The 14,638-nt window shown below is 40.6% G+C and overlaps 1 protein-coding gene across 1 annotated transcript in view; it reads left to right on the top strand.

Moving 5' to 3' along the window:
- The window catches only part of NEK5 (NIMA related kinase 5), an 89,795-nt gene that overhangs the window by 17,951 nt on the left and 57,206 nt on the right, over positions 1 to 14,638 (top strand). The window contains 7 exon segments of the mRNA XM_032150944.2: positions 333 to 416; positions 500 to 570; positions 2,505 to 2,591; positions 6,333 to 6,387; positions 8,918 to 9,118; positions 9,196 to 9,277; positions 11,455 to 11,588. Coding sequence (XP_032006835.2) covers positions 333 to 416; positions 500 to 570; positions 2,505 to 2,591; positions 6,333 to 6,387; positions 8,918 to 9,118; positions 9,196 to 9,277; positions 11,455 to 11,588 — 714 coding nt within the window.

The raw sequence follows: 14,638 nt of genomic DNA, 5'->3' as shown, positions 1-14,638 counted from the left end.
GTTAGCACCCCAAGGTTAAGTAGGAACAAAAGAAAATCATGAACGGCAGGCCTCTTTCCCTTGCTTCTACTTATCTTTTTCTGCATGTGGAATTTCCCTTGATACCAGTGATATTTGGATTACTTTTCTGTGCCTCCATTTTTTTAGTTGTAAAATGAAAATAATAATATGATAAAGTGTACTTATTACACATACACTATAAATACGCATACACTATGTGTGTGTGTGTGTGTGTGTGTATAATTTCTTTTCTTTCTTTTTGCATGTTACCATGAAGACATTTCAGTGACTACCAGGCTATTCAGTGGCTTTGTTTTGTGTTCTCTCTATAGATCCTTGGTTGGTTTGTACAGATTTCTCTAGGACTAAAACATATTCATGACAGGAAGATATTACACAGGGACATAAAAGCTCAGGTAACAGCTCAGAGAGAAGACTAAGACAGAACTCATCTTTTGTTGAAGTACCTCAAACAACATGACATTTTCTCCATTTATAGAACATTTTTCTTAGCAAGAATGGAATGGTGGCAAAGCTTGGGGACTTTGGTATAGCAAGAGTCCTGAATAAGTAAGTACTTTGAAAATAATTTTTCTTTCTAGTCAAAATAGCCCAAATATGTATTTTTAGGTATCATGGATTAAGAAGATATTAAAATCTTGGTTGCCTAAATAACTTTAGGTAGCTTTATGTAAATGCATTACATCAGATGGTACTTTGAGATTAAAATTCTCAAGATAAATCATGGTGTAATAGAATGATGTTGCTAATATTCTGTAGTGTGATTCCAGTTTATCAAATATGGATGTGACTGTAATACACATAAAGCTAGAGAGAATTTAGTGAAATAGGCAGGTTTACACTTCTTAATGAAAAAAGTCAAACTCTGTAAAATATTTGAAGAGATTTATTCTGAGCCAAATATGAGTGACCAAAGGTCCATGCCTGTGACATAGCCCTTGGGAGATCCTGAGAACATGTACCCAAGGTGGCCGGTCTACAGCTTGGTTTTGTACATTTAGGGAGATGCAAGACATCAATAAGATGTACATGGGTTTGGTCCAGAAAAGCAGGACAACTCAAAGCTGGGAAGAATGGGAGGGAGCTTCCAGGTCATAGGTGGATTAAAAACTTTTCTGATTGGCAATTGATTGAAAGAGTCTATCTAAAGACCTGGAATTAGTGGAAGGGAGTGTCTGGGTTAAGATAAGGGGTTGTGGAAATGAAGGTTTTTATTATGCAGATGAAATCTCCAAGTAGCAGGCCTCAGAGAGAATAGATTGTAAATGTTTCCTCTTATCAGATTTAAAAAGGTGCCAGATTCTTAGTTAATTTTTTCCTGGATCAGGAAAAAGCCTTGGAAAAAGAAGGGAATTTTCTTCAGAATGTAGATTTTCCCCACAAGAGATACCTTTGCAGGACTGTGTCAAGATATGGACAAAGAAACATGATTTGGGGTAAAATATTTTGATTTCTTTCAGGCCTGCTATCTGTCATGTGATGTTATACTAGAGTCAGGCTGGACTTTGGTATCTTATTGCTACAAGGAGTCTGCTTTGTCAGTCTTAAGGTCTGTTTTAATGTTAATGCTGGTCAACTGTGCCTGAATTCCAAAGGGGAGGAGGAGATAATGAGGCACGTCTGACCCTGCTTCCCATCATGGCCCAAACTAGTTTTTCAGGTTAACTTTGGAATGTCCTTGGCCAAAGGGAGGGTTTATGAGTTGGTTGGGGGGCTTAGAATTTTATTTTTGGTTTACACACTTTCTAGCAGAATAAATTGGTGCACCTGTTTGGAAGACAATTTGGTGGCAATATATATCAAGAGATTTTTAAATATTCTATTTCTGGGAATTTCTTCCAAGGGAATAATTTGAAATTTGGAATAACGTAAATGCCTAAATAATTGGGAAATGGTTAAATTTAATAAAGCTTGGCATGGCCATGGCCATATACCTGAATATATCATAAACATTTATGGTTTGAAGACTTCTTGATAACTTTGTTATACTAAGTAAAGAAAATGGAATTCTGAATTTTAAATACATTGTGATCACAGTTATGTGAAAAATATGTGTGGAAAAAAGACAGGAAGGAAATATATCAGAATTTTAACAATAGTTGTTTTGGGTGCTAAGATTCTGGGTAACTTTTTTCTCCCTTATTCATTTTTGTATTTTCCAAGTTTTAAATCATGAGGTTGCAATTTGATAATCTCTACATCTGAGAGATTTTTATAACATGATAATTTCATCTCTTTGTGGAGTCTTTAAGCCATAAAAAATATATTTTAATGTGTAAATTTTTGGGAGGTGAATTGTAAGCTTAAAAATCAGCTGATTTAGTTACTTTATCAACATACAGTATTTTGCTTTCTTCTAACACATGTATGCATCAAATCTTGTGTTATCCATTTTCACATTTTTTCTTGCATGTCCATGTCTTAAGACTTTTCTTACTCCAATAAAAAATCATGCTGATGTATTATTTAATATTATTTACTAGTTCCGTGGAACTTGCTCGAACTTGTATTGGAACACCTTACTACCTGTCCCCAGAGATCTGTCAGAATAAACCCTACAACAATAAAACGTAAGTTGCTGACTCTTAGTTTGAAAGTGTCAGTAAAATCTGATGGATGACACTGAATGAAGATTCCAGAAACTAAAATTCAAATCTCTTCTCTCTTTCTTATGGTACTTTTGTAATTTCATTTTCTTCATGTGTGAAATTGTTTCGGACCAAACTGAGGGTTGGGCTGCTATTTCTCGCGGTCCAATACGAGATGCAGATGAACTGGGGAGGAAGAGAGTTTTTATTTCTGTAACCAGTACAGGGAGAAGGCCTGGAAATTATCACCAGACCAATTCAAAATTACAAAGTTTTTCAGAGCTTATACACCTTTTAAGCTATATGTCTATGTGTAAGTGTGCATTCATTTAAAGACATAGTGATTAACTCCTTTTAATCTATAACTAAGGTCTGAGTCCTAAAGACTTTCTTCTGGAGCCTCAGTAAGCTTACTTAATCTAAATGGGTCTAGGTCCTGGGGTGATTACCTTTATTTTGTCTCCTGCTAAATCATGGAGGTTTAGGGAGTTCCTTCAGACCTCCAATAAACTTGTTTGTGGAGGCCTGAGGAGTTTCTTCAGACTACCAATAAAACTTGTTTAATCTTAAATGGCTCCTGTTAAGAATTCCTTCATTATTTTGTCATGGTTTAAGGCCCAGGAGAGACCTAGGCAAAACTCTTGATGGGCTTTTGTTACATTACAGCGTTTGTATAAGGGCACTGGCTTTTTTTTTTTTTTTTGAGACAGAGTCTTGCTCTTGTCACCCAGGCTAGAGTGCAATGGTACGATCTCAGCTCACTGCAACCTCTGCCACCCAGGTTCAAGCGATTCTCCTGCCTCAGCCTGCTGAGTAACTGGGATTACAGGTGCCTGCCACCATGCCCAGCTAAAGTTTTGTATTTTTAGTAGAGATGGGGTTTCACCATGTTGTCCAGGCTGGTCTCAAACTCCTGACCTCATGATCTGCCTGCCTCAGCCTCCCAAAGTGTTGAGATTACAAGTGTGAGCCACTGTGCCTGGCTGGGCACTAGCTTTTTTAGCTTTTAATATTTAACTTCACCACTCAGTCAGTACAGAAACAGTTGTGATGGAGGCCTGCGTTGGTAAGACCTGGCCTGCCACAAAATGGGGATCCCAGTGACTATCTCTGAGCAGTGTTACCTGAAGGTTTCGAACTTGTTTAGAAGAAAGCCATTTCTCTTCATTTAAAGATACAAGTGGTATAAAAAATAACATCGAAAATTGCAGTCACTCTGATGTCCATTTTTGTATTATATGTTTATACCTTTGAAGCACTGTTTAGTCTATTGCAAGAAAAGATTGAAGAGGATGAAGTAGAAGACAATGTGGTCTGGTGACCGCTCACTGGATTAGGAGCTAGGAATCCTAGTCTTGGCTCAGTTGCCAACTTGACCAAGTCAGTTGACCTCTGTGGGCCTCAGTTCCCTAACTCATAATAATGAGAGTATTGACTAGGTAATCTTCAAGGTGTCTTCTAGCTTTAAAACCCAGTTAGTTTTTATGTATGTGATATCAGAGTCTGGTTCTCAGCAATAATTTTTTTTTTTTTTTTGAGATGGAGTCTGGCTCTGTCATCCAGGCTGGAGTGCAGTGGCATGATCTCAGCTCACTGCAATCTCTGCCTCCTGGGTTCAAGCAATTCTTGTGCCTCGGTCTCCCAAGTACCTGGGACTGCAGGCATGCACCACCATGCCCAGCTAATATTTTGTATTTTTAGTAGAGACGGGGTTTCACCATGTTGGCCAGGCTGGTCTTGAATTCTTGACCTCAGGTGATCTTCCCGCCTCGGCCTCTCAAAGTGCTGGGATTCCAGGTATGAGCCACTGCACCTGGCCCTCAGCAGTAATGTTAATGTATACTGCAAGAAAAGGTGAAGAGGAGCTTTTGTTTCCTATAAGGAGAAGGAAAAAAATTTCATTTTTCAAAGCTGGCTGCCATTGAACAAGTTGGCGATAAGGAAGACTAAGTTCCCTTTGGAAGTTAATTGTCCTTTTGTTTAGGAAAAAATGCCCAAGAGATACTTGGCTATTGGACTTTGAAGGAGATAAATGGAAGGCAAAGCTCAGATGATGGAGATTTACAAAAAGAATAGTAAGATTTTCTCTGCATAATAAGATAACAGGGATTTTTTTTTTTTGAGACATCCCCTGGCACCAAGGAGTTTGGCCTCAAGTTAGTTGTGCAGGAATTCAGGTAGGGTGTGTTGGACGGAAAGTAGGCTGTTCAGAGCAGGGCATGCCACAGACAGCCTTGGGTCAGCTGCATTGTTTTGTTTGCTTGTACTGCTTTTCGAGAATTTGAATAAACATTTAAATACTGCTGGATATGGTGGCTTATGCCTATAATCCCAGCACTTTGGGAGGCTGAGGGGGATGATCGCTTGAGTCCAGATATTCAAGACCAACCTGGACAACATTGTGAGACCCTGTCACTACATCCAAAAAAAAATTAAATATTGAAAGACTTTAAAATATGCATAGTTTGTACCTCTGAAAATGTGGAAGATCTTAGCAATAATCAGGTGGGTAGCCGCTGGCTCCATTAGAGGACTGGTTCACCACAGTCCTCAATATGCAGAGTGGTCTCAGGCCTGCAACTGGCCCCACCCAACCCCCAGGTGGCTGCAGTACTGGCCTGAGCCCTGGGAGCATATGAATTCTCTACCCTGGCTACAGAGGGTGCTCTGGGAACAGAAGAGAGGTTTGGGTCTGTGGAAGCCCTAGTAAAGACAAAAGTCTGTGTGGTGTGAAATGGTCAGTGAGTTTCTAGAAGGTCTAGAAAGTTCATATTTGTTTCCTGGATCAGGTGCAGGTGGCTCACACCTGTAATCCCAGCACTTTGGGAGGCCAAGGAGGGAGTATTGCTTGAGCTCAATAGTTTGAGACCAGCCTGAGCAGCATGGCGAAACCTTGTTAATGAAAAAAAATTATTTAAAAAATCCCACAAATTTGTTTCCCACCAATCTTACCGTCTATTGTACTTACCGCCTTTTGTACTCAAACCCTTAGTATAAGTCTATCTCTCTCTCCTTCTCTCTGACACACACACACATACACACACACCCATGCACAAAGCGTTGCTGCTAGAGGAGCCATTTACCTCACTCCTTACTTTAATGATTCCTTCTTGCTTTGACTCCTTGACTTCTCATTAGACGTTTTTTGATCTTTTAGATTTAATTGTGCTTTTTGTTCTATAAAATAACTCCTCAAACCAATCACATATAAATATTTATGAAGTACTAAATCTGTAAGGAGCAAAGCTCATGATATATATTTTAAGTATATTTTTAAATGTTTATTGAGAATCAGATACTATGTTTATGACATAATATAACTTTGGTTCTGTCAAAAGCCTTGAGTAGGATATATCTTTCAAAATATTACCTTTTGAGTCAAAACAAATTCATGTTTGAGTTCTGTCTGCCTCCTCCAAATTGTTCAACACTTCATCACACATACATTGTTTTTGAGCAGGAAGCTGAACTAAATATTAAGCCACCAGGTTGTAGCAAAGTTTGTGTGCCTGTCTTCGACTAGAAACCTGACAAACTACAAATGGTTTTCATTTGACCTCTTATCTTCTAATAAGAATTGATGACATATCTGAAAGCATTTGTAAAAGCTGATCAACTTACATAAAATTGTAAAGTAACACAAATTTAAGGCACTGTAAGGATAAAAGCTTTTATTAAGAATTATGGCTATTTTCTTGGCATGTAAACTCTTATCTTCTTTAGGGATATTTGGTCTCTTGGCTGTGTCTTATATGAGCTCTGCACACTCAAACATCCTGTAAGTATGCTCATTGTCAGACTAATCTTGAATTATTGGAATTGTAGAAAAGAAATTAACTTCTGGGAGAAAAAGGTTAATGTTTGGTTTTATTAGATTGTTAAAAATTATATGGATAAGCTACTTAAAATAATGACAGATGACATGGAAAGATGTCCAAGCAATATTATAAAGTAAAAAGTCCAAGTTGGAGAATAGTATGTGTAGCATATTTCCATTAAAAATAAATTGTGTGGGCTTGGCGTGGTGGCTCATGCCTGTAATCCCAGCACTTTGGGAGGCAGAGGCGGGTGGATCACTTGAGGTCAGGAGTTGGAGACCAACCTGGCTAACATGATGGTGACACCCCATCTCTACTAAAAATACAAAAATTAGCCGGGCATGGTGGTGCGTGCCTGCAGTCCCAGCTAGTTGGGAGGCTGAGGCATGAGAATTGCTAGAACCCAGGAGGCAGAGGCTGCAGTCAGCTGAGATCGCGCCACTGCACTCCAGCCTGGGTGACAGCGAGACTCCATCTCAAAAAAAAAATAAATAAATAAATAAATTAATTAATTAATTAGTGTATGAATAGATATGTTCAGCAAAAGGAAAATGTACATGGGCAAAGTTCACAGGAAACCAGGCACAAGCTTTTAGGAGTCTTTTCCCAGAAGTCACATGGGATGTGCCAAATCCTCCAGCATTGTTACCCACGTCACCTGTGAAATGCGATCTATAAGAAAGCTCATCGGGGCCGGGCGCGGTGGCTCACGCTTGTAATCCCAGCACTTTGGGAGGCCGAGGCGGGTGGATCACGAGGTCAGGAGATCGAGACCATGGTGAAACCCCGACTCTACTAAAAACACAAAAAGCCGGGCGTGGTGGCGGGCGCCTGTAGTCCCAGCTACTCGGAGACACTGAGGCAGGAGAATGGCGTGAACCTGGGAGGCGGAGCTTGCAGTGAGCCGAGACTGCGCCACTGCACTCCAGCCTGGGCAACACAGCGAGATTCCGTCTCAAAAAAAAAAAAAAAAAAAAAGAGAAAAAAGAAAGCTCATCGGATATACCCAGTGCCCAGGATTTTTACTGGGGACTGGTCCCATAGGCACCCTCTACCTGGCATATGCCAAACTTCCAGACTCCTGGAAAGAAAGCAGGTGTTCAGCATAAACTATTTTGTTCACATAAATAGCTGAGGCAAAGAGAGGCACTCTTAACATTCAGGGAATGGTGGGAATTCTTCTGAAATCTTAGTTGCTAGACACCAGCCACAGGCCAACATTCTAAGCAGGCCTTTCTGAGGAGAGCCTGCTACATCAACTCTTTTCTCCACAGCTGTCATTACTGTTATTAATTATTGTCAAGGGTTGCACAGCCAGTGTCTGACCAAAATGTGTACCCCCCCTTTTTTTTTTTTTTTGAGATGGAGTCTCGCTCTGTTGCCCAGACTGGAGTGCGGTGGCACGATCTCAGCTCACTGCAACCTCCAACTCCTGGGTTCAAGCAATTCTCTTGCCTCAGCCTCCTGAAGAGCTGGGATTACAGGTGCCCACCACCACACCCAGCTGAATTTTTTGTACTTTTAGTGGAGTCGGTTTCACCATGTTGGCCAGGTTGGTCTTGAACTCCTGACCTCGGGTGATCTGCCCACCTTGGCCTCCCAGAGTTCTGGGATTACAGGCGTGAGCCACCATGCCAGGCCAATGTGTACCTTTATTGCTACACCATGGTGTTGAATATTATTATGTATAAATAACTATTGTTTTCATACAATAGAAGATTTCTGGTCTATGAAGCATTTTAGAGGAAATTAAACAATGTTTATGTTAATTTTAAAAAGCAAGAGATAAGGTTTCATATCAGTATGACCTCAACTTTGTAAAATAAACATCATTTTTAAAAAAGATCAGAAGGAGCTATACCTCTGAGTGGTAAAATTATACGTATTTTCCCCTGTCTTTGTAACTTCCTATACCTTCCAGTTTTTTATTATGAGTAAACATTATTTTGATAATAAGACAAAATTAAAACAAAATAAAAGCTTGTTTTAAATAACATGGGATCTTGTTGAGTAACTGCAGTATCTGCTTATGAAAGACTAGTTGATGAAAACAATGTAGGGTGGACCATAGTGCTTCTTTTTTATTTTTTGATTGAGACAGGGTCTCACTCTGTCACCCAGGCTGGAGTGCAGTGACGTGATCACGGCTCACTGCAGCTTTGACCGCCTGGGCTTAGACAATCCTCTTGCCTCAGCCTCCCAAGTAGCTGGGACCACAGGCTCATGCCACCAAGCCCAGCAAATGTTTAAAAACCATGATTTGGAGAGATGAGGTCTATGTTTCCCAGGCTGGTCTTGAACTCCTGGGCTCAAGTGATCCTCCTGCCTTGGCCTCCCAAATTGCTGGAATTACAGGTGACCCTAGTGCTTCTAACTACAATTTAAAAACATTGTTTTGCTTCTTGGTATATTTGTTACTTTAACACTTTTATTATTTGTTACTTTAGTAACTTTTCTCTGATTTAGTATTATTGCTCCTTGTCCTTTCAGTTTGAGGGTAACAACTTACAGCAGTTGGTTCTGAAGATTTGTCAAGCACATTTTGCCCCAGTATCTCCCAGGTTTTCTCGTGAGCTACATTCCTTGATATCTCAGCTCTTTCAAGTATCTCCTCGAGACCGACCATCCATAAATTCCATTTTGAAAAGGCCCTTTTTAGAGAATCTTATTCCCAAATATTTGACTCCTGAGGTGAGTTTTGAGGTGACCGTTTGGATTTTGGCAGAGATTTTGGGTTGCAGGTCCTTGACACGTGTGTTCGGTTTTAGGTCATTCAGGAAGAATTCAATCACATGCTTATATGCAGAGCAGGAGCGCCAGCTTCTCGACATGCTGGGAAGGTGGTCCAGAGTAAGTGTGATTTTGCCGTGCAATCAAAAGTATTTATTACACATGTCTCACACAGAGAGTAATGCAAGGAAATTTCACCAAACATATTGAAAGTGGACATTTAAAAAATACGGAGGCTGAGGCAGGAGAATGGCGTGAACCCGGGAGGCCGAGCTTGCAGTGAGCCAAGAGCGCGCCACTGCACTCCAGCCTGGGCGACAGAGCGAGACTCCGTCTCAAAAAAAAAAAAAAAATACAAGCAGTATAATCAGGAGAAAAATCATCTTGTCAAATGGCAACTAGTGAGTGTGCCTGAAAGTTGTATATCTAGCTCATGCATGACTTGCAGGGTTCCTTCTCATTAGTCAGGAAACCTCCATGAAGCAGAGGACATGCTAATAGAGATGCTTGAAGAGGTTGAGCCCAAACTTAACTTTTGTGTAGTGAAGGGACAGAGTGGGAGAAGGTTGCAGATAGACATGGGTGATGAGATGAAACTTATTTTTCTGAAAGAGGATAGACTGGCAATTAAGAATTCTGTTGCAAAAGACCATTGGAGCTGAAGTTAGGATCTTGGGGCCTAATTTGTAACAGTAAGAACTGTTACTTTGTGGTTCCCAAAGAAGGCAGGAGATATTTTATGGTAGTAGTAAATAGAGAAAACTATTTTTTTTGTTTTTCGAGATGGAGTCTCGCTCTGTTGCCCAGGCTGGAGTGCAATGGTGCGATCTCCACTCACTGCAAACTCCACCTCCCGGGTTCACGCCATTCTCCTGCCTCAGCCTCCCGAGTAGCTGGGACTACAGCTGCCCACCACCACTCCCTGCTAATTTTTTGTACTTTTTTAGTAGAGACGGGGTTTCACTGTGTTAGCCAGGATGGTCTCGATCTCCTGACCTCGTGATCTGCCCGCCTCGGCCTCTGAAAGTGCTGGGATTACAGGTGTGAGCCACCGCGCCTGGCCGGAGAAAACTATTTTAGTCCTGGTGTCAAGAATCAGCTAAGCTGTGTGTCAGAGGGAGGGGTGCATTAAGAAAGAGAAAATTACTAATTCATTTGATGCTTTGAAAGTCAAAGCACCAGAATTTAGCTATAACTGAATGCCTGGACTTACAATATCAGGAGGAGCAGAAAACCTCTCAAAGGAATCCATGATTGGGAAATGTTATCCATTGAGATAGAGATTCTAAAATCAAGGAAAGTTAAAGAGAAAATGAATGAGCCTCTTTGCCATTTAATTTGACTGACATTGTTGTATACCAGTCTAGATTGAGAATGTTTAGAAAATAGACAAGTATAGAGTATGGGACAGTGTATTGTCCATATTTCTAATCTAGGTAAGATAGGAGAACAAGAACAAATTTTTTTTTTATTGAGATGGGGTCTCACTGTGTTGCCCAGGCTGGTCTCGAACTCCTGAGCTCAAAATCCTCCTGCCTTGGCCTCCCAAATTGCTGGGATTACAGGTGCGAGCCACCTTACCCAGCCCAAGAACAAATTTTGATGGAGATAAAGACAAGCATTAGAAGATCTACTCATATCTCAGTCCCAGCACTTTGGGAGGCCAAGGAGGGCAGATCACTGGAGGCCAGGAGTTTGATGCCAGTCTGGCCAACGTGGCCAAACCATGTGTTTACTAAAAATACAAAAATTAGCTGGACCTGGTGGCCCATGCCTGTAATCCCAGCTCTTTGGGTGGCTGAGGCACAAGAATCGCATGAACTCGGGAGGTGAAGGTTGCAGTGAGCTCAGACCCTGCCACTGCACTGTAGCCTGGGTGACAGAGCGAGACTGTCTCAACAAAAAAAAAGGGAGAAGATCTACTCGTAAATTCCAAACAATGTGGCATGAATGGAGTGGCCTGATAACCCAAGCTCTAATGACCAAATTTAATAACTTTTATTATTACCCCATACGTATTGTTTCTGTAAATGTTAATATTAATTTCTATTTTTCTGAAAAAAAGTGATGTTATGTATTACTAGAAATATGCAAAGGGACTCTGAAAAAATTTTTTTTTTCATTTAAAGAAATTGCATATTTTTCATCAGTACTCTCACTGTGTGTAAAATATCTCTGGCTAAAAAGTAAACTTACTGTGTTATGAAATGTAGCTTATGTTTATACTCTTACAAGTATCAGTATTAACGGTTTACAATTTTAAAAAAATTGAAGCTGTTTTATTTTGGTTAATTAAGAGTGTAAAATACAAAAAATGAGATTCCAGGGAAAGTGCCCACCAAGATCAAGGATATCTGTGCCAATTAAAAGGAATGCTATATTGCATAAAAATGAATGGAGACCACCAGCTGGAGCCCAGAAGGCCAGATCTGTAAGTCATTCTAAACCTTCCTTTGTGTTTTTTAGCTATGGTATATTCTTTTTTTTTTTTTTTTTTTTTTTTTTTTGAGACGGATTCTCGCTCTGTCGCCAGGCTGGAGTGCAGTGGCGTGATCTCGGCTCACCGCAAACTCTGCCTCCCGGGTTCAAGAGATTCTTCTGCCCCAGCCTCCAGAGTGGCTGGGACTACAGACGTGTGCCACCATGCCCAGCTAATTTTTGTATTTTTAGTAGAGACGGGGTTTCACCATATTGGCCAGAATGGTCTCCATCTCTTGACCTCGTGATCCGCCTGCCTGGGCCTCCCAAAGTGCTGAGATTACAGGTGTGAGCCATGGCACCCGGCCCCGGCTAATTTTTGTACTTTTAGTAGAGACAGGGTTTCACCATGTTGGTCAGACTGGTCTCGAACTCCTGACCTTGTGATCAGCCTGCCTCGGCCTCTCAAAGTGCTGGTATTACAGGCATGAGCCACTGCACCCGGCTGTTATATTCTTTTTCTTTAATTTTTTAATTTTTAAAAAATTTTTGTGGGTACATAGTAAGTGTATATATTTATGGGGTACATGAGATGTTTTGATATAGGCAAGCAATGTGAAATAAGCACATCATGGAGAATGGGGTGTTTGTCCCCTCAAGTATTTGTCCTTTGAGTTACAAACAACCCAGTTATACTCTGTATGTTATTTAAAAATGTACAGTTAAGTTACTATTGACCATAGGCAGTCTATTGTGCTATCAAATAGTAGGTCTTATTCATTCTTTTGTTTTTTTAACCCATTAAGCTATGGTATATTCTGACAGACCTATCTGCATATGTTCATGAGGTACAAGCTTATTGTTTGGAGTCCACAAATTTTGTACTTACAATAAAGTATTCTGTACTGAGCATTATAATGGTATTTTGTTGGACAACTTCTAGTTTTTATATTTTATAAAACCATGCTGTATGCTCTTATAAGTATACTTTAGGCTTAATTTTCTTTTTATAACTGAAATTCTTCTAATTTTTAATAAGATTTTTCTGTATAGGAAAAGGGAGTAACATAGCAACAGAAAACAATCTGCATTTAATATTCTTAATTCTAACATATTATGTATAGGATTGAGAAGTTTTTATGATATAATAATTGATATTTCCCTAGTGATTCTTTGTGTTTAATTATTTGAATTCACTTCAGCAGAGTGTTGAATCTTTTAGGTCATACTAGTAAAATGCTTCTGGTATGTAAATGATAAAATGGCTATTGTCTTTTAATTAAAGAATTGTATTTTTAAAGAAGGCTCATGGTAAAATTAGAGAACCATTTGGAAGTGTATTTACTAAGTGTTTACTTGATATATAGACATTTTAGAAAATGTGTTGATATATAAGCATTTTTAAAAAACTGATTGTTTAAGTTATTGCCCTTTATTTGATAAAGGGCTTAACTTATTTATTTATTTATTTATTTATTTTAAAGAGGGTCCTGCTGTGTCACCCAGGCTAGAGTGCAGTGGCATGTTTCAGCTCACTGCAGCCTTGACATATTAGTCTGTTCTCAAACTACTATAAAGAACTACTTGAGACTGGGTAGTTTATAAAGAAAAGAGGTTTAATTGGCTTACAGTTCTGTAGGCTGTACAGGATGCATTGCTGGGGAGCCCTCAGGAAACTTATAATCATGACAGAAGGGGAAGCAGGCTCATCTTAAATGGCCAGAGCAGGAGGAAGAGAGCGAAGGGGGAGGTGCTACACACTTGTAAACAGCTAGGTCTCTGGAGAACTTACTATCACAAGAACAGTAAGAGGGAAATCTGCCCCCATAATCTAATCACCTTCCACCAGGCCCCTCCTCCAACATCAGGGATTACAATTCAACATGAAATTTGGGCAGGGACACAAATCCAAACCATATCATTCCACCTTTGGCCCCTCCCAATTCCCATGTCCTTCTCACATTGCAAAATATAATTATCCCTTCTCAGCAGTCCCCCAAGGCTTAACTCATTTCAGCATTAACTCAAAAGTCCACAATTCAAAGTCTCATCTGAGACAAGTCAGGTCCCTTCCACCTGTGAGTCTGTAAAATAAAAAACAAGTTAGTTACTTCCAAAATACAATGAGGGTACAGGCATTGGGTAAATACACCCATTTCAAAAGGGAGAAATCAGCCAAAACAAAGGGTTTTTAGACCCCGTGCAAATTTAAAACCTAGCAGAGCAGTCATTAAATCTTAAAGCTCCAAATTCCTTTGACCCCATGTCTCACATCCAGGGCATACTGGTGCAAGGAGTGGGCTCCCAAGGCCTTGGGCAGCTCTGCTCCTGAGGCTTTGCAGACTACAGCCCCTGCGGCTGCTCTCATAGGCTGCTGTTGAGTGTCTGCGGCTTTTCCAGGTGCGTGGTGCAAGCTGTCGTTCAATCTACCATTTTGGAGTCAGGAGAATGGTGGCCCTCTTCTCACAGCTCTACTAGGCAGTGCCCCAGTGGGGACTCTGTGTGGAGGCTCCAATGCCACATTTCCCCTCTGCACTGCCCTGGTAGAGGGTCCCCCTGAAACAGGCTTCTGCCTGGACGTCTAGGCTTTTCTATACATCTTCTGAGATCTTGGTGGAGGCTCCCACACCTCAACTCTTGCACTCCGTGCATCTGCAGACTTAACACCATGTGGAAGCCACCAAGATATATGGCTTGCACCCTCTGAAGCAATGGCCTGAGCTGTACCTTGGGCTGTTTTAACCATGGCTGGAGCTGGAGCAGCCACAATACAGGACACCATTTCCTGAGGCTGCACAGAGCAGTGGGGCCCTGGGCTTGGTCCTCAAAGCCATTCTTCCCTCCTAGGCCTCTGGGCCTGTGATGAGAGGGGCTGCCTCAAAGGTCTCTGAAATGCCTTCAAGGCATTTCCCCCATTATCTTGGCTAGCAACATTTGACTCCTCTTTATTTTTGAAAATTTCTGCAGCTGGTTTGAATTGCTCCCCAGAAAATGGGTTTTTCTTTCCAGGCTGCAAACTTTCCTAACTTTTACACTCTGCTTCTCTTTTAAGTATAAGCTCCA

The sequence above is a fragment of the Hylobates moloch genome, unplaced genomic scaffold (genome assembly GCF_009828535.3).
Source record: "Hylobates moloch isolate HMO894 unplaced genomic scaffold, HMol_V3 SCAFFOLD_4, whole genome shotgun sequence".
Taxonomy (NCBI): Eukaryota; Metazoa; Chordata; class Mammalia; order Primates; family Hylobatidae; genus Hylobates; species Hylobates moloch.
Note: the sequence above shows the minus strand (reverse complement) of the source record. Positions and strands in the feature narration are given on the sequence as shown.